Source organism: Castanea sativa, chromosome 12, assembly GCF_040712315.1.
Source record: "Castanea sativa cultivar Marrone di Chiusa Pesio chromosome 12, ASM4071231v1".
NCBI lineage: Eukaryota > Viridiplantae > Streptophyta > Magnoliopsida > Fagales > Fagaceae > Castanea > Castanea sativa.
The window spans coordinates 41,527,529-41,549,965 of NC_134024.1; the positions used below are offsets into that span (position 1 = coordinate 41,527,529).

The 22,437-nt window shown below is 38.2% G+C and overlaps 1 protein-coding gene across 1 annotated transcript; it reads left to right on the forward strand.

The window, feature by feature from the left end:
* The first annotated feature begins 21,324 nt into the window (after positions 1–21,324).
* LOC142618886 (two-component response regulator 24) lies at positions 21,325–22,020 on the forward strand. The gene is made up of 2 exons (XM_075791925.1): positions 21,325–21,531; positions 21,850–22,020. Exons 1-2 carry the CDS (start codon positions 21,325–21,327, stop codon positions 22,018–22,020), a joined length of 378 nt encoding a protein of 125 aa, XP_075648040.1.
* The last annotated feature ends 417 nt before the right edge of the window (positions 22,021–22,437 follow it).

Sequence of the window (22,437 nt, forward strand, 5' to 3'; positions counted from 1 at the left end):
CACAAAATATGATAAACCAAAAAAACCAATAAAACAAACTAATTTCACTAATAAAAAAAAACTTGGGAGGAAACCTTCTCAAAATAAAATCCACTATAGTAAAGAGAAGTTTAAGATCTAGTACAAAACATTGTCCTTATACTCTACAATCTCAACAAATGAATTTCTAGTAAAAACTTTATACCACATTAGAACCTCTGAAGTCTTTAAATTATGAACACCTTCACAGATATATACCTACAATCACAACCAGAACCTCCGACTAACTCCAAGAACTTATTGAAAGTTTTCTTTACTATAGCAAGTCTATGTTGGTTGCTAGGGCTTAAGTTCTTCACCAAACGAACTTCAAATTTACTTTAAAACTTGTTGGGTTAAAATGAATTGACCCCTTGCAATTAATTAATTAATTACCCAAGTTCATTAATTAGATCAAATTTCATGCAATAGCATGGCAGCACAAACAAATCATCAACTAAACTAAATGTAGTGGAAACTAAATTTGACACAGGTGATTTGTTTACGAATGGTGAAAACCACCGAGGCAAAATCCCACCGAGTGATTTTAAGGTCACCACTCTCAAGAATCCACTATTATCAATCACAAGCGTTTACAAGTATAAGGAATCTTACCAAACCCTTTGGACTATCCCGAAATACCAACCTACTGTTGAACCCTTACCTCAATACCCAATTGGACTTGTATTATAGCGGCAATCTTCTCATTCAATACACGAATCCTAGTATGTGACTAACTCCAACAACTTGAAAAGGTTTTTGGCTGCAAAGTTCTTCAATTCATCAACAATAAAGATCGAGAAGTTTCTTGGTCACAAAACCCTTGATGTAAAGATGCAATAACTTTTTCAGAGAGAATAATGAACTAGGGCACTTTCTGCATGCATTCTCTTATGTGACGGCCTTTAAAATAAGATTTATATATGTCTAGGGTTGTGAGAAAAGAAACCTTATACAAATATACAAGCATGGGCCAAAAATCAAATCTAAAAATTCTGATTTCGTAAGTCTTGACAGAAATAGCTTGTGTCGAGTTTCTGTCGAACTTCAACATTAAATCTCGATAGAAGTCTTTCTGTCGAGATTTAATAAATAGCTCTTCTTCACTTGTTTCTTGGTCAGATCTCCATGGTTTTAACACTTGACTTAAACAGCAAGTTTTTTGAAATCTTAAACCTATCCTAGATCTACCAAATTACAAGTAAAGTGCATTTTGTCAAAAGATTAGCCAATTACATAAAATATGTTCCTAACAAAATGCTTCAGTATGGCGAAATTGAGATAACTTGGCTACGAAATTCCTAGCCGCACAAACAAAGTTTTTCTCTCTCTAAAAAAAACTTTCTAATAGATGGCTTATAATGTCCTTTAAATATATTGCTTTAAATGGATCTTGAATCAAGCTTCAAATGAATAAGATATAGGTTTTTTCGCATTGCTAATTTTTGTTGAAATGTGAATTCGATAGATTGAGAGATATTAAGCGAGCTATGGACATTTACAAAAGGTGGCCTAAAGGGGTCTTGATAGATCGAGAGGTATAGAACTAAGTATCTAGGTACATGCTAAAAGTGCACTTTTCTTGAACTTTTCTTAAGCAAACTTTGTGTTTTCAACTTGATCTTCAATTACAATTTTAAGACACATCAAAACTCAACAAAAGACACATAATTTGGCATGGTTTGACAATACCAAAACACGTGAACTTTACAATCTTCCTCTTTGTCAATCCATTACAAAACATATGCCCAATACAATTATAACCTAGTCACAAAGAATGAACCCATGTTCAATTAAACTAGCCTAATCTAAAAACAACTAGTCTCTAGAAATCATAGCATGAACTAGGATTGACTGATTTGATTGGCTTTGTATCTGTCTTTCTTGAAAACACTTAACAAACACATTATGCACATCATGTGGAAAACATTGACAAATAATAAATAAGTAAAGCTCACGAATATGTATATCAATAAAAAAAATGGGCACAAAACCCCAAAGTACATAAAGCTCAATAAAACTCATCCCCCCTTACAAAACAGGTTTTGCTCCTCCTAACATGTAAAATCTCCAAAAATCACATTTACTCCCCCTTTTTGTCATGATTAACATAGGGCACAAAAAGTTATAAAGTTTCACCATGGAAACATAAAGATGATCAAAGGGGCACAAAGAATCCATAGACAAATATGAACAACAAGATGCTATGGATACTAAGGGGACAATATATGCAAAATATGAATGGCACACATAGAGAATGCAAACAAATAAAACTCACCTTATAAAGAGCAATGGTTGTAAAAACATCTTTCTCCCTTCGTTTTTTAATGATAGAACAATTTTTGGAGAAAATTATTTTAAGATAAAAAAAAATCACAAAAAAAATTGCACATAAAATACCAATATTCTATATTTCATTTTATGAAAAGTATGACACGATGTAACCAATGTATAGATGCATATAAACACTTCCAAGCATGATCACTTGAGACAATACAATATAGTTCTTAGTGAAATAAAAGTTCATGCATGCATGAGATTTTCATGTGTTTCACCAAGAAAACATAAAGATGATCAAAGGAGCACAAAGAATCTATAGACAAACATGAATAGAATTATAACAAGATGCTATGGATACTATGGGGACAACATATGGAAAATATGAATGGCACATGTAGAGAGGGAAAATTCCGACCTATCACAAGCTGACACATCATACTACCAAGTCCACAAAATACAACCAATTACAAAGCGCCATATACTACTGCTAGGTTTTGCCATCACTATTTGGATTCCAATAGAAATTTGCCAAGTGTCATTGAAATAAAGGCATGAAACTGCATCAGCACGTGTAAGCGATGACACAAGCAAACCAGCACGTGTAAGCAATGACACAAGCAGCCCTGCACGTGTAAGCGATGACATAAGCGAACCAATCAGACTATGACAAGTGTCACCAATCAGACTCCGCCACGTGTCGCTCACCCACCCCTAAAATCCTTTAAATAGAAGCCTTCCTAAGACATTTAGGAAGACAGAGAGAAGGAAGAAGATATCTTGAGTTCAGAAATCCAGAAGCTCTGCCGGAATCAAACCCCAAAGCCTCCAAGAATTTCAAGAACTTCAACCTCGAATACAGACAACATTCAAAGCAAAATCATCCAAACTACTCGTCCAAGTCTCAAAGGTCACTAGAATCAAGCTCAAAAGCCTCCAGAAACCTCAACAAACCACAAATTGGTGAAGCTCTACGGATTCAAGCCTCCAAAGCCCCGAAGAACTTCCACCACAAACCTTCAAACACGAAGAACACACGAAGAACACGAAGAACAAAGAATTTCTAACAAGCTCATAGCCAGAGATTCATTGTAATTCCGTTTCAAAGATCTTCGATCTATTCCTCAACCAAATTGAAGGATATCTTATGTTCAAATCAAAATCACATTACCACAATTCCAATCAATAAATCTTTCAAGGAGATCGAATTAAAGGATCACTCTTTTGTAATTACAGAGAATTGTACCACATATTCATCAATACAAATTCGCATTTGTGAAACTATTTTTACTTGTTTGATTTATTTCAAACTAAGAATTTAGTCGTCTACAAATTCTGGCACGCCCGGTGGGACATCTCTGCCTCTCATCTCTTTCTCCTTCAAAAGAAAAGAAATTCGATCTGCTACTAGCTTCGATGGCTTCTAACAAGAATGCTCAAAAATCGGTGATGGATGCTTCCGTTGCGGATGATTATGTCGGCCCAATCACTCGTAGTCGATCCAAAGCTCTTGATCAACCGCAACCCCAATCAACCAAAGAAAGCAAGCTTCATAATATCATCTCTCTAGACTTTCTTGCAAAAAGGAAAGCTATCGCTAAGGATTCATCTGTCTCGAAGGATTTTGAGATCAGTGATGAATCATCCCTAACAAAGACCTTTTCTATCAACTCTTCGCCCGTGATGAGAAGCCTAAGGAATAAAATGCCTTTGACTCATCCTGTCTCATCGTTTTCTCCATCATATCTAGAGGTCATGCTAGTAATGATGACCAACACCTCTACTATGGAAGAAAAGATGGCTGAAATGGAACAAAGGGTCACCCTTCTCACAAAAGCACTTGAAGATAAGGATGTCCAAATTGCAACCCCGATGAACAAACTGGAAGTCCAAGATTCGGGTGAATCAAATCTAGACCTTGAGCACCCTCCTGGCTTTACCTTGAAGGGAGAAAATGCTAGGGGTGATAAGGGAAAAGGAGGTGAAGGCACTTCTCAACAAGGACATTCCACCTCAATGGCCTCGATATCTGTCCAACAACTGCAAGACATGATAACGAACACCATACGAGCACAATATGGAGGTTCTTCTACACATTCTCTCATATATTCAAAACCTTATACGAAGCGCATTGACAATATGAGAATGCCAAATGGGTATCAACCCCCCAAGTTCTTGCAATTCGATGGCAAGGGAAACCCTAAGCAACACGTTGCTCACTTTGTAGAAACCTGTGAGAACGCAGGGACTCAAGAAGGCCTCTTTGTAAAGCAGTTTGTTCGTTCACTAAAAGGGAATGCCTTTGATTGGTATACAGACTTGGAATCTGAGTCAATTGATAGTTGGGATCAGTTGGAAAAGAAGTTCCTTAACCGGTTTTACAGCACACGCCGCACGGTAAGCATGATGGAGCTTTCCAATACTAAGCAGTGGAAAGACGAACCTGTTGTTGACTACATCAATCAGTGGCGTTCTTTGAGTTTAGATTGTAAGGATAGACTGTCTGAAATATCTGCTGTAGAAATGTGCATCCAAGGCATGCATTGGGGACTTCTGTACATCCTACAAGGGGTAAAGCCCCGAACATTTGAAGAATTGGCAACTCGTGCGCATGACATGGAATTGAGTATCTCTTGCCATGAAAATATGAAACCTCCCGTGCTTGAAGAAAAGAAAGAAAGGCGAGAAATAAGGAAAAATGATAGGAATACGAAAAGTAATGTCAAACATTCCATGAATGTCAACCTTGCCCCAGTCAAAATTTCAACAGGAAATGTGAAGGCTAACGAGAAAAGGCCTGAGGGAGGCCAACGACGCGAGACGCGTCGCTCATCACTCAAGGAATGGGAACAAAAGGTGTATCCTTTCCTTGACGCTGATATACCCGAAATGCTAGAACAACTGCTCAATTTGAAATTAATTGAATTGCCAGAATGCAAATGACCGAAAGAAGTAGGAAAGGTTGATGACCCGAACTATTGTAAGTATCATCGCATCATAAGTCATCCGATCCAAAAATGCTTTGTTCTTAAAGAACTCATCATGAAGTTAGCCAAGGAAAGGAAAATTGACTTAGATGTTAGTGATGTTGCTCAGTCAAACCTTGTAACATTTGCTTGCGGGTCGCCTAGTTGCATGTCTCCAACTACTAAGCAGAGGGCGAATACCACGTTCATCCGATTTGGTTCTTTGGAACCTGTTCAAGTTCAGCTCTCACAAAAAGCATCTGATTATAACTCAAATGATGATAAAAAGTCAACAATGGATGAGGAAGAGGGTTGGACGTTGGTTACTCGTAAGAGATGGAAGAAGAGACGAGTATTCCCTCTTCATTTGATCACCCAAGAGTCCAGAAGAGCACAAAACCAAATTCAGCCGCAATCAAGAAGAAAGAATGATAAAGGAAAGAAAGACTAAGAATGGAAATGTGTGATGATTCGGCACAAACCCAAAAATTTCGAAGTCTTGTCACATTGGAAGAATTTTTCCCCATAAAATTCTTTCAAAACAAGTCAGCGGAGGCTGTTCACACGGTCTCTCGTTGTGAAGTTGATGAAAAACAAAAAGGTGTTGACCATGGTAGTTCAAATGAGACTTTGTCATCTTTAGAACAACTCAAATCTCAGGTTGATAAAGTTGAACCCTCGCAATCCTCCACCTCACTGAAAGAAGGGATCATCCAAGCTCTTGAAGAGCCAAAGATTTACACTCCTTGTACCAATACACTTCAACAAACACAGGAATGTTTCGCGTGCTCTCCAAACTTGACTTTCATTGACGAGGATCTATTGTTAGGCCCTAGGCCTCACAATCGTCCACTTTATGTCTCTGGTTATGCTCGTGAACAAAAGATTGATCGCATTCTCATTGATGGAGGTTCAGCTATTAATATACTACCAAAAATGACAATGAGACGACTTGGTCTTGCTATAGAGGAATTATCACACAGTCGCTTGGTCATACAAGGTTTTAACCAAGGAGGACAACGCGCCATCGGCATGATACACTTGGAGTTAATTATTGGAGAATTGACAAGCAATGTTTTGTTCCATGTCATTGATGCCAAGACAACCTACAACATGTTGTTAGGACGTCCATGGATCCATGGGAACGGAATAGTGCCGTCAACTTTGCACCAATGTTTCAAGTATCTTCAAGGTGGAATAAAGAAAGTAGATGCCGACTTGAAGCCTTTTTCTAAAACTGAAGCTCACTTTGCTGACACGAAGTTTTATATAGAAGATGATATCCCTAATGAAGTTCTCCCAGTTGAAGTCCCGTCCATGAAAAGCAAGCAGGGTGAAAAGAAGCATGTTAAATTCATCACTAGAAAGGATATTCCTTCCCCAAAGAAAGATCCACGATATGGGAATAACCAGTCTAGTGAGTCTACTAGCAATTTAGAGAGAGTGGATGAAAGTTCTACGCCTTCCAATAACCCTCCATTCCTCCGTTATGTACCATTGTCACGCCGCAAAAATGGACAATCACCATTCACGGAATGCCTTCAATCTACAATGGACATGCGAAGACCTCCTACAAAGCTCACGATGAAGGATGTAGCCATGTTGAAAGAAAATCATGTAATGCCTTTAACTTCATCCACAAATCCTTTGCCCTCAAAGCCACTAAATGGATTCGTGAAGTCTTCACAAAGTCTGACAGAGCATGGTATTCTACCAAGTAGACGGACGAAAGAATGGTTTGACCCAAAGGCATATAGGCTATTAGCCAAAGCAGGCTATGATTTCTCAAAATAAAGCGGCCTAGGGAAACTAATTCCAAAAGCCACCGGAGAAAAGATGCACGGCCTTAGTAAAACGCAAGGGAAAATGTGACTTGAAGGGCATGAAATACCTATCCCAAAGACCGGAATAGGTTAGACTCCAGAACCACCGGCTCAAATATGGATCAATAAAAAAAAGCAATGCTTCAAGTTCCCAATACATAACAGTAGAGGTTGATGAAAGTTCGAATCAAAGAAAAGATCACTCTTCATCACGCATCTCAGTATTCGATCGCATTAAGGCTTCATCGTCACGAATTACAGTGTTCGACAGGTTGAATACAGCTTGTTTAACGCAAAGTCAGGACACTTTTGCGTGTGGATAAGTCTTTAATCGATTGGGGGCAACAAAAAGGCCCATTGATACTTGTTCTCAAAGCTCAATAAACTTTGAGGACCAAAAGGAGGAGAAAGCTAATGATGAGATACGTAGTAGTATTCCTTCACACATGAAGTGTAACTTTATCTTGGATATCAGCACTGAAGGAGCTCTCAAAGTCAAAAGGCGAACGATTGTACACACAAGTCAGTCACTCGTCAACAATGAGCAAATTGAAGAAGTATCATCCTCGTTTCATATTACAGTAGAAGAAGATATACTGTCAGATGATGAAGCCGCAAAGAATGAGGTCGATGAAGCTCCCCTAGCCTTGGAAGATGGAGTAAAGGCTACAGTTGATGAACTTAAAGAGATCAATTTAGGAACTACTGAAGAACCTCGACCAACTTTCATCAGTGCCCTTCTCATTCCTGCAGAAGAAGAAGGATACCTCCAGCTCCTGGTAGAATATAAAGATGTGTTTGCTTAGACTTACAAAGAAATGCCTGGGCTCAATCCAAGTATTGCTTTACACCATTTGGCAGTAAAGAAGGGCGTGCACCCAGTAAAACAAGCTCAAAGACGCTTTCGGCCGGAGCTTATCCCTCAAATAGAAACTGAGGTTAATAAGCTAATTGAGGCAGGCTTCATCCGTGAAGTACAGTATCCGGAGTGGATCGCTAATATCATCCCTGTCAAAAAAAAGAATGGACAAATCCGGGTGTGCGTTGACTTCCGTGATCTGAACAATGCATGTCCCAAGGATGATTTTCCGTTGCCTATCACTAAAATCATGGTTGACGCCACTACTGGTCATGAAGCCTTATCTTTCATGGATGGCTCTTCTGGTTACAACCAAATTCGAATGAATCCTAAGGATGAAGAGTTCACAGCTTTTCGTACCCCTAAAGGTATTTATTGTTACAAAGTAATGCCTTTTGGATTCAAGAACGCTAGTGCTACTTATCAACGAGCCATGCAAAAGATCTTTGATAATGTACTTCATAAGTACGTGGAGTATTATGTCGATGATCTGGTGGTTTGTTTCGATGATCTGGTGGTTAAAACAAAAAGGAGGTAAGACCATCTGGTAGATTTGCGATCTGTGTTCAACTGCTTAAGAAAGAATCAGCTTAAAATGAACCCTCGCAAATGCGCTTTCGGCGTAACATCCGGGAAATTTCTTGGTTTCATTGTGAGGCACCACGGTATTGAAATTGACCAGTCCAAAATTGAAGCTATCCAGAAAATGCCAGAGCCCAAGAACCTGCGAGAACTTAGAGGCTTGCAAGGAAAACTAGCTTACATACGACGATTTATTTCAAACTTGGCAGGTCGATGTCAACCTTTCAATAGATTAATGAAGAAGGATGCACACTTTAAATGGGATGAGGCTTGTAGCAATGCTTTTGCGCGCATCAAAAGATACTTGCTTAATCCTCCAATTTTAGGTGCTTCTATCCCGGGAAAGTCTTTGGTGTTGTACATCACGGCACAAGAAAGGTCTCTAGGTGCTCTTATGACACAAGAGAATAAAGAAGGGAAAGAAAGAGCCCTTTATTATTTAAGTTGGACTCTCAATGGAGCTGAATTAAATTATTCTCCTATTGAAAAGATTTGCCTCGCTCTTTTCTTTGCCATAGACAAACTGAAGCACTACATGCAAGCACATACGGTCCGTTTGATAGCAAAGGTGGACCCGATTAAATATGTCCTCTCCAGGCCAGTGGTTTCGGGTTGCATAGCTCGATGGGCAGTCTTGCTGCAACAATACGACCTTGCATATGTTCCGCAAAAAGCTATCAAAGGACAAGTATTGGCAGATTTCTTAGCTGATCACCCAGTTCCATCTGATTGGGAGTTCTCTGATGATTTCCCAGACGAAGATGTGTTTTACATTGAAGTAATGCCACCATGGATGATGTTTTTCGATGGGGCTGCACGTCAAGAAGGAGCGGGGGTAGGTGTAGTGTTTGTTTCTCCACAACAACAAATACTTCTATATTCGTTCTCATTAAGCGAACTTTGCTCTAACAATGTAGCCAAATATCAAGCATTGATCATTGGTCTACAAATGGCCATTGAAATCTGCATATTGCAACTCGAGATCTTTAGGGATTCCAAATTAATTATCAACTAAATCTTGGAGTAGTATGATGTCAAGAAAGAGGACCTTGTCCCTTTCTGCAAATATGCGAAGAAGTTGCTCGCAAATTTTGAGGCAATTACATTGGAGCATATACCGAGGAAAGAGAATAGACAAGCTGATGCTTTAGCTAATTTGGCTACCACCTTAGCATTATCCCAAGAAGAGACAGCCAAAGTTGCTGTTTCCCAAAGGTGGGTGGTGCCTTTCGTGGTTGAAGAAGAAAAAGAAGAAAAGCAAGCCAACGTCATTTCTGTATGCCTTGTCGAAAAGGAAGATTGGCAACAAACAATCATTGAGTACCTTCAACATGGAAGACTCCCAGCTGATGTACGCCATAAGACCGAAGTTCGGTGAAGGGCTGCTCGATTCATTTACTATAAAGAAACACTTTTCCGCCGTTCATTTGATGGTTTGTTTCTCCGTTTCTTAGGAGAGGAAGAAGCTAAACAAGCCTTAGAAGAAGCTCATTCTAGAATATGCGGTGCACACCAATCAAGTCCTAAGTTACACTACAAGATCAAGCGAATGGGTTACTATTGGCCTACGATGGTGCAAGATTCCATGGAGTATGCTAAGAAGTACGAAGCTTGTCAATATCATGCGAACTTCATCCATCAGCCACCAGAACCTCTACACCCAACTGTAGCTTCTTGGCCTTTTGATGCATAGGGGCTTGACGCAATAGGACCATTACCAAAATCATCTGGTGGCCATTTGTACATCTTGGCTGCAACTGATTACTTCTCAAAATGGGCAGAAGCTGTGCCTCTTAGGGAAGTAAAGAAAGAGACAGTGGTCAATTTTATCCGAACTCACTTGATCTATCGGTATGGTGTCCCTCGATATATCATAACCAATAATGGCAAACCGTTTCAGAATAGGTTGACGACATTGTTGTGCAAGAAATTTGCATTCAAACAGTACAATTCTTCTATGTACAATGCCCTAGCGGATGGATTAGCCGAAGCCTTTAACAAAACTCTTGGCTGTTTGTTAAAGAAAGTGGTGTCCAAAACTAAGCGAGACTGGCATGAAAAAATTGGAGAAGCATTATGGGCATATCGAACAACATTTCGAACGCCTACTCAAGCGACCCCGTATTCTCTCGTTCATGGAGTAGAAGCTATCCTTCCCTTAGAATGCCAGATCCCATCACTACAGATCACCATTCAAGAAGGGTTAACTAAAGAGGAAAATACCAAGCTTAGGTTACAAGAGTTAGAGGCACTGGATGAGAAAAGGCTCGAGGCCCAACAACGCCTTGAGTGCTATCAAGCTTGTTTGTCAAGCGCATTCAATAAAAGAGTTAAACCACGATCATTCCAAGTTGGTGACTTAGTCCTCGCTGTTCGAAGACCTATCATCATGACTCATCGTACAGGCGGTAAGTTCAACTGGAAATGGGATGGACCTTATGCTGTACAAGAAGTCTACACTAATGGAGCTTACAAGTTGATTGATCAGGAGGGTTTAAGGATCGGCCCCATCAATGGGAAGTTCCTCAAACGCTTCTATGCTTGAAAATCAAGAATTGCTCCTCGGTAAGAGCTTAAACTACCCACTGCAGCACTACAAGGGTACATGATGTTTTCCCATTACCTTTGAAAGTGCACAAATAAGGAGATATTAATCCCACTCTATGTCACCATTTGTGAGTGTGGCGTAGTGCTGGATGCCCATGTCGCCCTTGAGGCCAAGGTCTCGGGTTCGATTAGAGGTGATACCCACTATTGCGCAATTGGTACCCATGAAATGCCGTGGGGTGTAGGGCGAGGATTACACACGTGAGCCCTCCCTTTTTGAAAAAAAAAAAAACAAAACAAAAGAAAAACAAAGAAAATTTTTTTTATTGAACTATGTAATGACTTGATCCCTCTCGAGGGTACGTAGGCAACTTAGTATCTTTTTGCTAAGTTCAGTCACTCAAAAAAAAAAAAGAGTTTCATTGTTAAAACATGAAAAGAAAAGAGCAGGGAATAAGTCTTCTTTATTGATTAAAGGAAAGTGGTACAGGGGAAAGCATGATGACACGTATGAAAGGAATTAAAATACAAAAGATTACGGCATCCATTTTAAGTCTTTCAAACTAGAACGACTATCTTCCAGCAAGGTTCGTATCTTCTCTAAAGCCTCCATATTTGGGTCTTCAAGAACGGGAGCGGATTTGACTTCTTCAAGTTGTTCCTCCAAAGCTTGTACAACGTCATCTTGTTCAACTTGATGAGATTCGATTTAAGACAATGATTGTTCTAATTGGCCAAGCTCGGTTTGCAAGTTAGCCATCCTCAAAGTAACAGTATCAAGCTCGGTCTTCAAAGATGCATTTTCATGCAATGCTTCAGCAAGGAGGAATTCAACTTCAGCCTCACGTTGAATTAAGACAGCAGGACTTGGTCGTGTATTCAGAGATTCTTTCATCTTCAAGTAGTCTGCAACACCCTTGCAATATTTGTCAACATTTTCGCGCAAGTATTGAGGGTCCACTCTAAGAATTGCAATCTCACTATAAATTTCATGTGCTTCGGCTTGTGGGAGGATATTTTCTATAGAAAGATTCGAAAGCCTGTTTAAAAGAACATCTCCCAGCATAGAAGCTCCTGTCCTACGCACGGAAGAAATATGCACCTTGGCATGAAATATAGAGGCTTCTGGAGGGTCGATTGGTTGCAAGGATGAGAGAGGTATCATTTCTGTCTCAATCGGAAATTTGGAGGACGTGCCAGCATCAGCAAACTTACGCCTCTTGAGATCCGAACTCTTCGTAGATGGCTTTGAGGTAGAAGACTGGCTATGTGTAAGAAGATGTGCATGATTAGTAGAAGTCTCCGCATCAACACCTTTCATTGGATTCTTCGAATGTTTCCAACTGGGGTCGAAGTCGTCACACACCTCCTTTTCAAAAATTTCAATGGCATCCCTAACTGGTACAGCAAGCGAACCTTTGATGCTTTGACTTTGTGCAAACTTTGACAAGGATTGTGGAATGTCTGAATCTTGAAGATCCCTCTTTCGCTTCTGAGGCTTGTTGGATGTCAGTGATTTAACAGAGGAGGCAATTTCAACTAGTAAATTTGTTCCTTTGGTAAAATCAGTTTTACATACTCCTTCCCACCATCGTTTGTAGCTATGTCTGACTCGACTTCCAAAGTCTGACGCAAAAGCCAGAATGAGTACCTTGGAATCTGTGTTGCGGCAAGTGAAAGATTGGTAGAATTGGTACAGATCTTTTAAATAACCTTTATGAATTTCTTCCTTGAAGTCACTTGGAATGTCTTGATGAAATCCAAAGCGCCGACTGAATCTGTGGGGGCTATATGCTTCTACAATGTGTTGGTCTTCACATCGAAATGTCAAGTACCCTGAGCGAAGGCTCATAAAGTAGTCGAACCTCTGAATGGATAAACGATCATTGTCAACGAATTTTTGGTCATAGCTTTTATTAAAAGCAGTCCCGTGCCAAAAGAAGTCGGTGGCAGTTCGTATCTGCTTTCGTGCAGACAATTCACTGAATACAGAGGCAGAACCCACACCGGAGTATTTAGTCATCAAAGGATGGGATAGTTTGGCATGAACGATGCGGTTGCTTCTGAAAAAATGACCCACCCAGGCGTAAACATAATGAAGATCAAAACTAGCTCCAGACTTGCTCGGAGTAGGAGAGGAAGAAATGGTGTTAAGCCCACGATAAATGCTAGCCAGTACTGGGGGGGCAAGGCCAAATGAACGACCATTGGCCATAGAACTAGCAATCTTGAAAGTGCCGGGACGGATGCTATTCAGATCCTTGTTAGGAAAGACAAATATGCACAGTCAACAGGAAAGAAGTGCCGATAGGTAAGTCTCCTCCTTTAACTCACCTTCAATTTGAAGGTCTGCAAAGACCCTGTGTTCTTTATTAGACCATGGTCTAGGCTCGTTTATCTCGCCAAAGGGATTCTGACTCCACTTGGGAATGGTTGCCCATCTCACTGGTTTTCTGGGAGCTGGGTACTTGCTGTTTCCTCTGTACCAAAAAGTAATCCAGTCACGAACACTCACTTTCCCTTGCCTTTTCATCCGGTTTTGAAGGTGATGATACGCCATGAAAAGGTAGCGGCAGCTGTGCGGTAGATAGGGTCGTCCTTCGTCATTGGTTCCATCTAGCTCTTACGCATTGGGTACCACTTCATCATAAAATGCACCTGTGCAAGGAAGTCCGCCAAGAATGGAAAGATCCCATGGTGTGATAGAAATTTCCCCAACTGAGGTGTGGAGGGTATTGGTAGACGGACTCTAACACTCACACAACGCCTTCATGAGATTCTCATCATAATCATATGTGAATAGGGACGCAAAGACAGCGTTGTAAAGGTAGACCGCATCAAGGAGGTGCTTACACCGACCAAGCACATCTTCTAGCCAATCCTAATAAAGAAAAAAATAGGAAAACCCTCCATTCGTGCTAAAGGAAGAATCCCAATTGGCGCGTTTTGCAATTATCTCTCGTCCCAAAGTGTTGTACGGCTTTGATTTGGCAACATTTTTATGATGCGAAGCAAGAAGGGTAACTATCTCCAAATTAGAGCCGCCATCAGAGTGAATAACTTGTGACCATTTTGGCAAATTGAGAGGATAAGAGTTACGGCCCCATCTCTCTAAAAATCTTCCAATTATGGGCGGACGAACAATAAAGTTGTAGCCTTTGCATCCTTGTCATCTTTCTCTTTACAAATAAATAAGGCTGGTTATTGCCCAATCTTTGAAGCCTTGAAATAAAGCATCATGATTCCCTGAAAAAAAAAAAAAAATCAATCAATCAATCAATCAATCAAAAAGTGAAAAAAAAATAATAATAATAATAATAATAACAAATAAATAATTAATAAAAATAAATTAATTAAAAAAAAATCTCTACACTTGTATTACGTTACTCAGGAGATTATGCTTTGTATAACTTCATGCATGCCCCGCATGCCTTTATATAGAAAATTTCTGAGATAACAGACAAAAAAGGAGAAGTAACAAAGTCCAACAATCAAAGCTTCTCTTCCAAATTTCCAAATCCTCTGACAAGATGCCACAAAAATCTTCGGAGGACTTCAGACAAATAAGGAGAAGTCCAACAATGCTTGCAATCTTCGGAGGACTTCAAACAAATAAGGAAAAGTCCAACAATGCTTGCTTCTCTTCCAAATTTTCAAATTCTCTGACAAAGATGACCCGAAAAAATCAACATTCAATGGTTACCATGAACCTACATCCTGCCTGAATTTCTACATGTTGTCAGAACGACCGTCAAAATGGACCAAGAAGATTACAGGTCCAAGAATGCCAACGGACTTCTTCTTCAAACTCGTGGGAATCTAGACTTCATTTCACAAATCTGAATCCACCAAGATCTCAAGCCAACAAAAATCGGTAAAACCCAAAAAATTTCAGGAGCAAACACTCTGGCACGCGCCGCCAAAAGCTTCAAAGGACCGCGGCATATTCCTTCCTATTCACACAAATCCAGACTTCATTTCAAAAAAGTGGCGTTACCACTCGATCCTGCGGCCACCGATCTACAAGACCTAAAAATTTCAAGCCCAAACGATGAACCACGCGCCTCCACGCGCCACCAGAAGGTCCGCTAATCACAAGCTTCAAATGCACGCACTCCCACGCGCCGCTTGATGAGACCACGCGCTCCCACGCGCCGGCAAGCTCTCACGCACGCGCACGCACCACGCGTGACACGCGCTTCGGATCGATGACGTCATCCTCCACGAACCGGTTCGACCCGGTTCGACCCGGATCCGCACCGCCTGAAAAAAAAAAAAAAAAAAAAAAAAAAAAAAAGAACTTTGACAAATTAAGACTTTAACTTTGACTCGAACCAAAAAGTCAAAAATTTTCAAAACGGACTTGTCCCACTCAATTTTTCGCGTACTTTTCAATTTTGGGGTCTGTTTCTTCAACTAAGACTCGAAAATTGCACAACAGTCCAATTTATAAAAAATTGACTTTTTCACAAATTTTAACCAAAAGTCAAAATTTTTAAGATTGACCTGTCTTGCTCAATTTTTCGCGTACTTTCCAATTTTGGGGTCTATTTATTCATTTGAGAATCCAAAATTTCTCAAATAGTGTGATTCTACAACTATTGGCTTTGATGTAAATTTTGACCGAAAATCAAGATGTTCAAGCAAAACTTGTCCTATCAGGTTTTCGCAAAGATTTTGATTGTGAAATCTAGATATTTGTTTTGGACTTAGAAACTATGCCCACTTCTCCAAATTACTAGCGGTGTCCAAAATTTAAGCTCTCAAGATCATAATTTGAGATCCATCCATTTGGTCTAGATTCCCTCAAAATTATCCCCTAGACTTGATCAAAGTTCCCCTTTCAAAAAACAGACGAACTCTCACAAGTATGTCTCAAAATTGAAATTACATTGGGTCACTACTTCAGCCTACTATTTTCGTCGGTGCCTACCAGTCTCCAACCTAACATTCCCATTCAGCGCCTACCATTCTCATCCACCGTTCTCACCAAAAGGTCTCGTCCGCCGTTCTTAACTACCCAACTACCATTCTTCATCTCTTCGCTATAAATAGAAGGGCCGGATCCACTAAAACTCATCAAGAAAAAAACACACTACACTGAGTCATGAAATGAAGATTTTCTTCTTTCAAATTTTCAAATCCTCCTTCTCACAGCCAGTTCTCACTATGGCCTCGTCATTCTCAATACCTAGCAACCAAGATCGCTTCATAATCAGTTTGAAATCAACCCCTTCATGGTTCAGCAGTAACCTTTCTCACAACATCATCACTGTTTTAGGATTCAAACAAATTTTGTTTCCTCACATAACGACCACGTTTGTTCATAAATTTATTCATAACAAGGTCTGCATCGACCTTCCATGCTTCCTTAGAATTGGTTGGCCAGGAAATCCAAGTCCAGCAGAGACACCTGTTCCTAAAAACAGGGCTTCCATAGTCTCTCTTCAACTGTTTGGTCTCCCATTAGAAGCAGTAGTTCGAAACAAACAACAACTTGGCTGGTTTCTAAAACCAGGATCACAAGTTAGCTCCATCTTTCATTTTTTGTGCTTTCCCAACAAAGTTGCATTAGGTGAAGATGGTAAAAAATGTTGGGGTATCCTACAAATTGTCTCCCATCCAACACTTGTGATGACCTCCAAGGTACCAGCTCATCAGAAATTAGCCTTTGGTGTCGGTGAATGGTCACCAAAGCCTCATTCCATGTTTCCACCAGCATGGGGTCCGAAGGTCATCATTGCTGGTACCACAAAACACACTTTCTGGAATTACTCCAACTTAAGATCAGCTTGAAGAATTTCAGAAAATATACTTCTGAAATTACTTCAACTTAATGTCCGTCAGTATGGTCCAATCACACATGCGCATTCAACGACTTGCCGTCGGACCTCATTCAGCATGCAACCAGTCCCACATCCGAAGGTGTACTTCCTAGAGACATTACGCCAGAAAATCCCTAACATCCAGGGTCAGGGCCATGGTGTCGTATGTCTCACCCATTCACTTTGCTTCATCACCATCTTTTTCACCATCAACATCAACAAACCCAGAATCCCTTCTGAAATTACCTCAACTTAACCTGAGTGATGCGATAACACAAGCACATTCAACCACACTCCCACATGTTCTCTCTGTGATCCGAAGTATACCCTTCAGATATAACTTCACTAGAAGTCCTTAAATATAAGAGGCTAGCTCCAGAGCTCTGCATGTTATACCCAGCCAACATTCTCACCTCTTCTCCATCTTCAACACCCTATGATCGCCACCAACGATCCAAAATACTCTTCTGAAATTACTTTGACTTAACCTCTGTTGAGAAAGCTCGGTCACACGAGTACATTCAAATACTCGCAGACCCCTTCTCGATCTTATCAAAGCCTTTCATATGGGTGGGTCTACTCTTCTGCAATTACTTCATCCTGTTAAAAGCTCCACCACCTTCAACTATTTCACTAGAAGAGTCAAGTATAAAAAAATAAAATCTATTTTCTTTCAAGACTCATTCACTCACCACACTCCAAAACTGTGTGCATGAACGAGTCTCGAGGGGGCATTTGTAGAGAGGGAAAATTCCCGACCTATCACAAGCTGACACATCATACTACCAAGTCCACAAAATACAACCAATTACAAGGTGCCATGTACTGCTGCTAGGTTTTGCCATCACTATTCGGATTCCAATAGAAATTTTTCAAGTGTCATTGAAATAAAGGCATGAAACTGCATCAGCACGTGTAAGCGATGACACAAGCAAACCAGCACGTGTAAGCGATGACACAAGCAAACCAGCACGTGTAAGCGATGACACAAGTAGCCCTGCACGTGTAAGCAATGACATAAGCGGACCAATCAGGCTGTGACAAATGTCACCAATCAGACTCTGCCACGTGTTGCTCACCCACCCCTAAACTCCTATAAATAGAAGCCTTCCTAAGACATTTAGGAAGACAGAGAGAAGGAAGAAGATATCTTGAGTTCAAAAATCCAGAAGCTCTATCGGAATCAAACCCCAAAGCCTCCAAGAATTTCAAGAACTTCAACCTCGAATACAGACAACATTCGAAGCAAAATCATCCAAACTACTCGTCCAAGTCTTAAAGGTCACTAGAATCAAGCTCAAAAGCCTCCAGAAACCTCAACAAACCACAAATTGGTGAAGCTCTACGGATTCAAGCCTCCAAAGCCCCGAAGAACTTCCACCACAAACCTTCAAACATGAAGAACACACGAAGAACACGAAAAACACGAAGAACAAAGAATTTCTAATAAGCTCATAGCCAGAGATTCATTGTAATTCCGTTTCAAAGATCTTCGATCCATTCCTTAGCCAAATTGAAGGATATCTTGTGTTCAAATCAAAATCACATTACCACAATTCCAATCAATAAATCTTTCAAGAAAATCGAATCAGAGGATCACTCTTTTGTAATTACAGAGAATTGTACTACATATTCATCAATACAAATTCGCATTTGTGAAACTATTTTTACTTGTTTGATTTATTTCGAACTAAGAATTTAGTCATCTACAGCACACATAGAGAATACAAACAAATAAAAATCCCATTATAAAGAGCAATGTTTGTAAAAACAACTTTCTCCTTTTTTTCAAAAAAAAAAAACAATTGGAGAAAATTATTTTGAGAAGATCAAAAAATCACAAAACAAAATTGCACATAGAATACCAATATTCTTTATTCATTTTATGCAAAGCATGACACTATGTAACCCATGCATGGATGCATATAAACACTTCCAAGCATGATAACTTACGACCATATATAGTTTTCAATGAAATAAAAATTCATGCATGCAAGAGATTTTCATGTGTTAAAGTGTCTTTTAAACTCACATCAACCTCAAAATTAGAGAAAAATATTAGAAGATAAACAACATCAAAATTCCAAGGATTTCAAATCAATCAAAGAGTATTCAACTTTAATCCTCTGTTTTCACTTTTTCTCTTTATGGCCTTTTTTTTTTCATAATGGTTTTTATTGCGTTAGCATATAATTATTTTTATCCACCCTATCTCTCCAAAAAAAACTATTTTCTTTTTTCATCGTCTCTCTCCAATAAGCATTTAAACATTCATGAATGGTGGCTTTCACACTACTGAAATAGGCAGCTCTCTCTATGAATAACACATCATGTGGCTTCACGCTAAATCAGAGATAACTTTAGTCCGATCTAGAAAAACCTTGAATCTCTTTTTTTTTTTCTCAGTTCTTTGAACAATCCAAGTTTCAAAACTATGTTAAAAGCAATATGGTGACTTGGTTCTATTGCAACTCAACCAAAAAGTCCAAGAAATCCATATTTTTCTTTGACATTGCATTCAGGATACTAAGAAGTGGTAGTTCCTTTTTTTTACTTCACTTTTGTTGTTGTGACCAATGGCCAAGCTCGACCACACATCTTTCACACCATAATACTGCTCTTCTATATCAAGCTATAGGAAAAATATATATTAGTTTCATCCCCTAATTGCTTTATTTCTTTTCCCCAAAAAATTATAATCTCCTTGTCACTTTTTATTTCATTCAAAATAATGTTATTACTTTAGAATATCAAACTAAATTCATGAATTGTTAAAATTAATATCAAGAATTTTTATGATTTACTATTACTCCTTACTATGATTTAAGTATGTCCAAATTAAGAACTATTGATAGGTGCTATTGATAGTTTCTTCAAAATGAAATATGTTGACGATTTAGAAAGAAAAAACACCTTTGGATTCTACTGTGGAAATTTCTATTCTCAATGAAATTTCCAAAAACACCAAATAAATTTTTTTTATATATAAAAAAAAAAAGATAATTTGGTTGTTTATAGTGAAAAGAAAATTGTTAAAAAATTTAATACATATTTAATTGTTTTAGTTTTTTTTTTTAAATAGCGTTAGTTACAGTTTTAATTAGAGATATTTAGTTTTTATATTTTTTTTCTTTTTATATTTATATAGTACCTCCATGATAATTTTTCAAATATAGGTAAAAAGTTTGTGATATTTTTTCCTAAATTTTTGCATGTATTTAGTAAGTTGATAAAAACATTTTGTTATATATCTATTGATTTATAAAATACTTTATTTACTTCTTGAACTATATTAATAATTTTTTTTATACTACTATATATAACATAATACAATGTATAAATGAAGGTTGGAATAAGTTTTTTGTGATTTGATATAGGTAACACATCAGCTTGCAAACCTTATATAGTAAAATTTGTAATATTCCCACTATCACTCAATATACAAAAGACTAGAAGGAAAAAAAGTCTTAAATATTGTTCCACTTTCAAAAAAAACAAAGATGCCCCTAGGAAACTTCTTCATCATGATAGCACCCATATTAAGGAAAAAAATCACATTCGTAGATTCTGTGATTTTAACACAATCCAAGTGATACTCTTCATATCTCACTATTTAAACTAGAACTAATATGTGAGAAGGAAGTAGATTTTCTTCCTGGCCATCTAACACTGCATAACAATCATAGCAGCATTGGTTTTGGAGAAATTTTGCTCACTAACAATTACTCATACAGGCCTTCCACTTTGCATTTCAAGGTACCATGCGTTGTCCCTAAAAATCAATATAAATATTGTACTTTGGAATACTTTTATGTGGCTAAGTATACGTTGGTTTTTATCTTTTTCTTCTTTAAAATTTCATGACTTGATCGTATCTGTACTTTGTAGTTCAAAGTGGGTGCAAAGCCTAAAATACAGAGCAAGTTTAATTTGTCCAGTTAACTCAAGTATATTTTGTGTGGGATGAGGGGGATTATCGTAAAAATAATCAGATGTTCAAAGAGCTCTAGACACCTACCTAAATTTTTTTATTTAAATAAAAAAAGAAAAAAAATAAAAAAGAAAAAAAGTTAACTCAAGTATATACACATATTCATTTTACTGCATTGAAATGAAGGCTATGTTCTTTTCTTTCCTTCTTGTATGCATGTAACAAACAAATATGCTCTTCTCTACTCTCATTCCCCCTCTTAAATAAATTAACAAGAAAAGACTAGTTAGTTTGTTTCTCTTTCTCATATTTCAAAGTTTATTACAATTTCTAAACAAACAAACAAAAAAAAAGAGGTTTATTACAATTGAACTTCACCAATGTTTGTTGTGTGTTTATAGGTAGACTTTGGATGACAAGAAGAGACGAAATGTTGAAGAGTAAAACTGGGATGGAAGATGGATTTCTAAGCAGTGTTGGAGCCGGGGATTCTACAATGCTGGAACCACCAACTAAAATAACTGCACTTGTTGTGGATGATGACACTATAAATCAAATGATTCATCATAGACTTTTGGACAATCTAGGCATACGAAATCAGGTGGTGAGGAATGGCAAAGAAGCTATCGATGTCCATTGTTCAGGAAAGAACTTTGACCTCATTTTGATGGACATGGAAATGCCTGTCATGAATGGCATTGAGGTATATATGCTAAGTAGTTCATCAACAGAGAAAACTTTGTAAACAATAAGTTCACATATATATTTAACTTTTTCTATAATTATCAAGGTGATTACTTGTGGTTGGAATATAATAAAAATTATATTAATATTGTTCTCATGTAAAAGTGATGTTATATCAATCACAATTTGTCAAAAATTATGAAATTGTATATTTAGCATGGTTTACTTTTTATGTTTTTTAAATTATAGCTAGGAAAATTAGCAAATCATATTGTGAAATATTTGTTTATAAATATAATTTATTTTTTTCCCTTTTTTTTATGTACTTCAATGATAGGCAACAAGGAAACTCCGTGCTATGGGCATCCGAAGCATGATTGCGGGTCTATCGACAAATACAAGAGAAAGAGAAAATTTTATGGAAGCTGGACTAGATGACTATCAAGAGAAGCCCTTGACCACGAGTAAGCTCGTTTCAATCCTCCATAAAGTCCACAAAGATGGTTGAAATTAATACATGGAGAAGAAGGGAAAGGAACATGTCGACCCCCATTAATCATTATCACCTACCCCTGAAATTCATTACTTCCTATATGTTAGTCTGATTAGAATATGTAGCTCAGTCGTACAAGTATATGAGAAATGTTAACCTTCTTAGGCTGTGTTTGGCACCCTATCTGGGAATGCATTTCATAGCTTTCTTGGGGGAAAAAAAGTAAAAAACAAGGGCATTCTGAAAAAATAATGGGGTGTTTGGTTGGATATTTTGGGATTTTGCAAAAGTCATTTTTTCCACATGTACCAAATTCAATTTTTTTAGAGCAGAAATCAAAAGTAAAAAAATAAAAGTTAAAAATAGACTTCTACCTCTCATTCTCATTTTTGTTTAAGTAGCTGAGACACCATTTGATCAACAATCACCAAA

Coding starts and splice junctions, on each gene's coding strand:
- LOC142618886 (XM_075791925.1), top strand. CDS start 21,325: ATGCTGGAACCACCAACTAAAATAACTGCACTTGTTGTGGATGATGAC. Junction 21,532..21,849: donor CTGTCATGAATGGCATTGAG/GTATATATGCTA, acceptor CTTCAATGATAG/GCAACAAGGAAACTCCGTGC.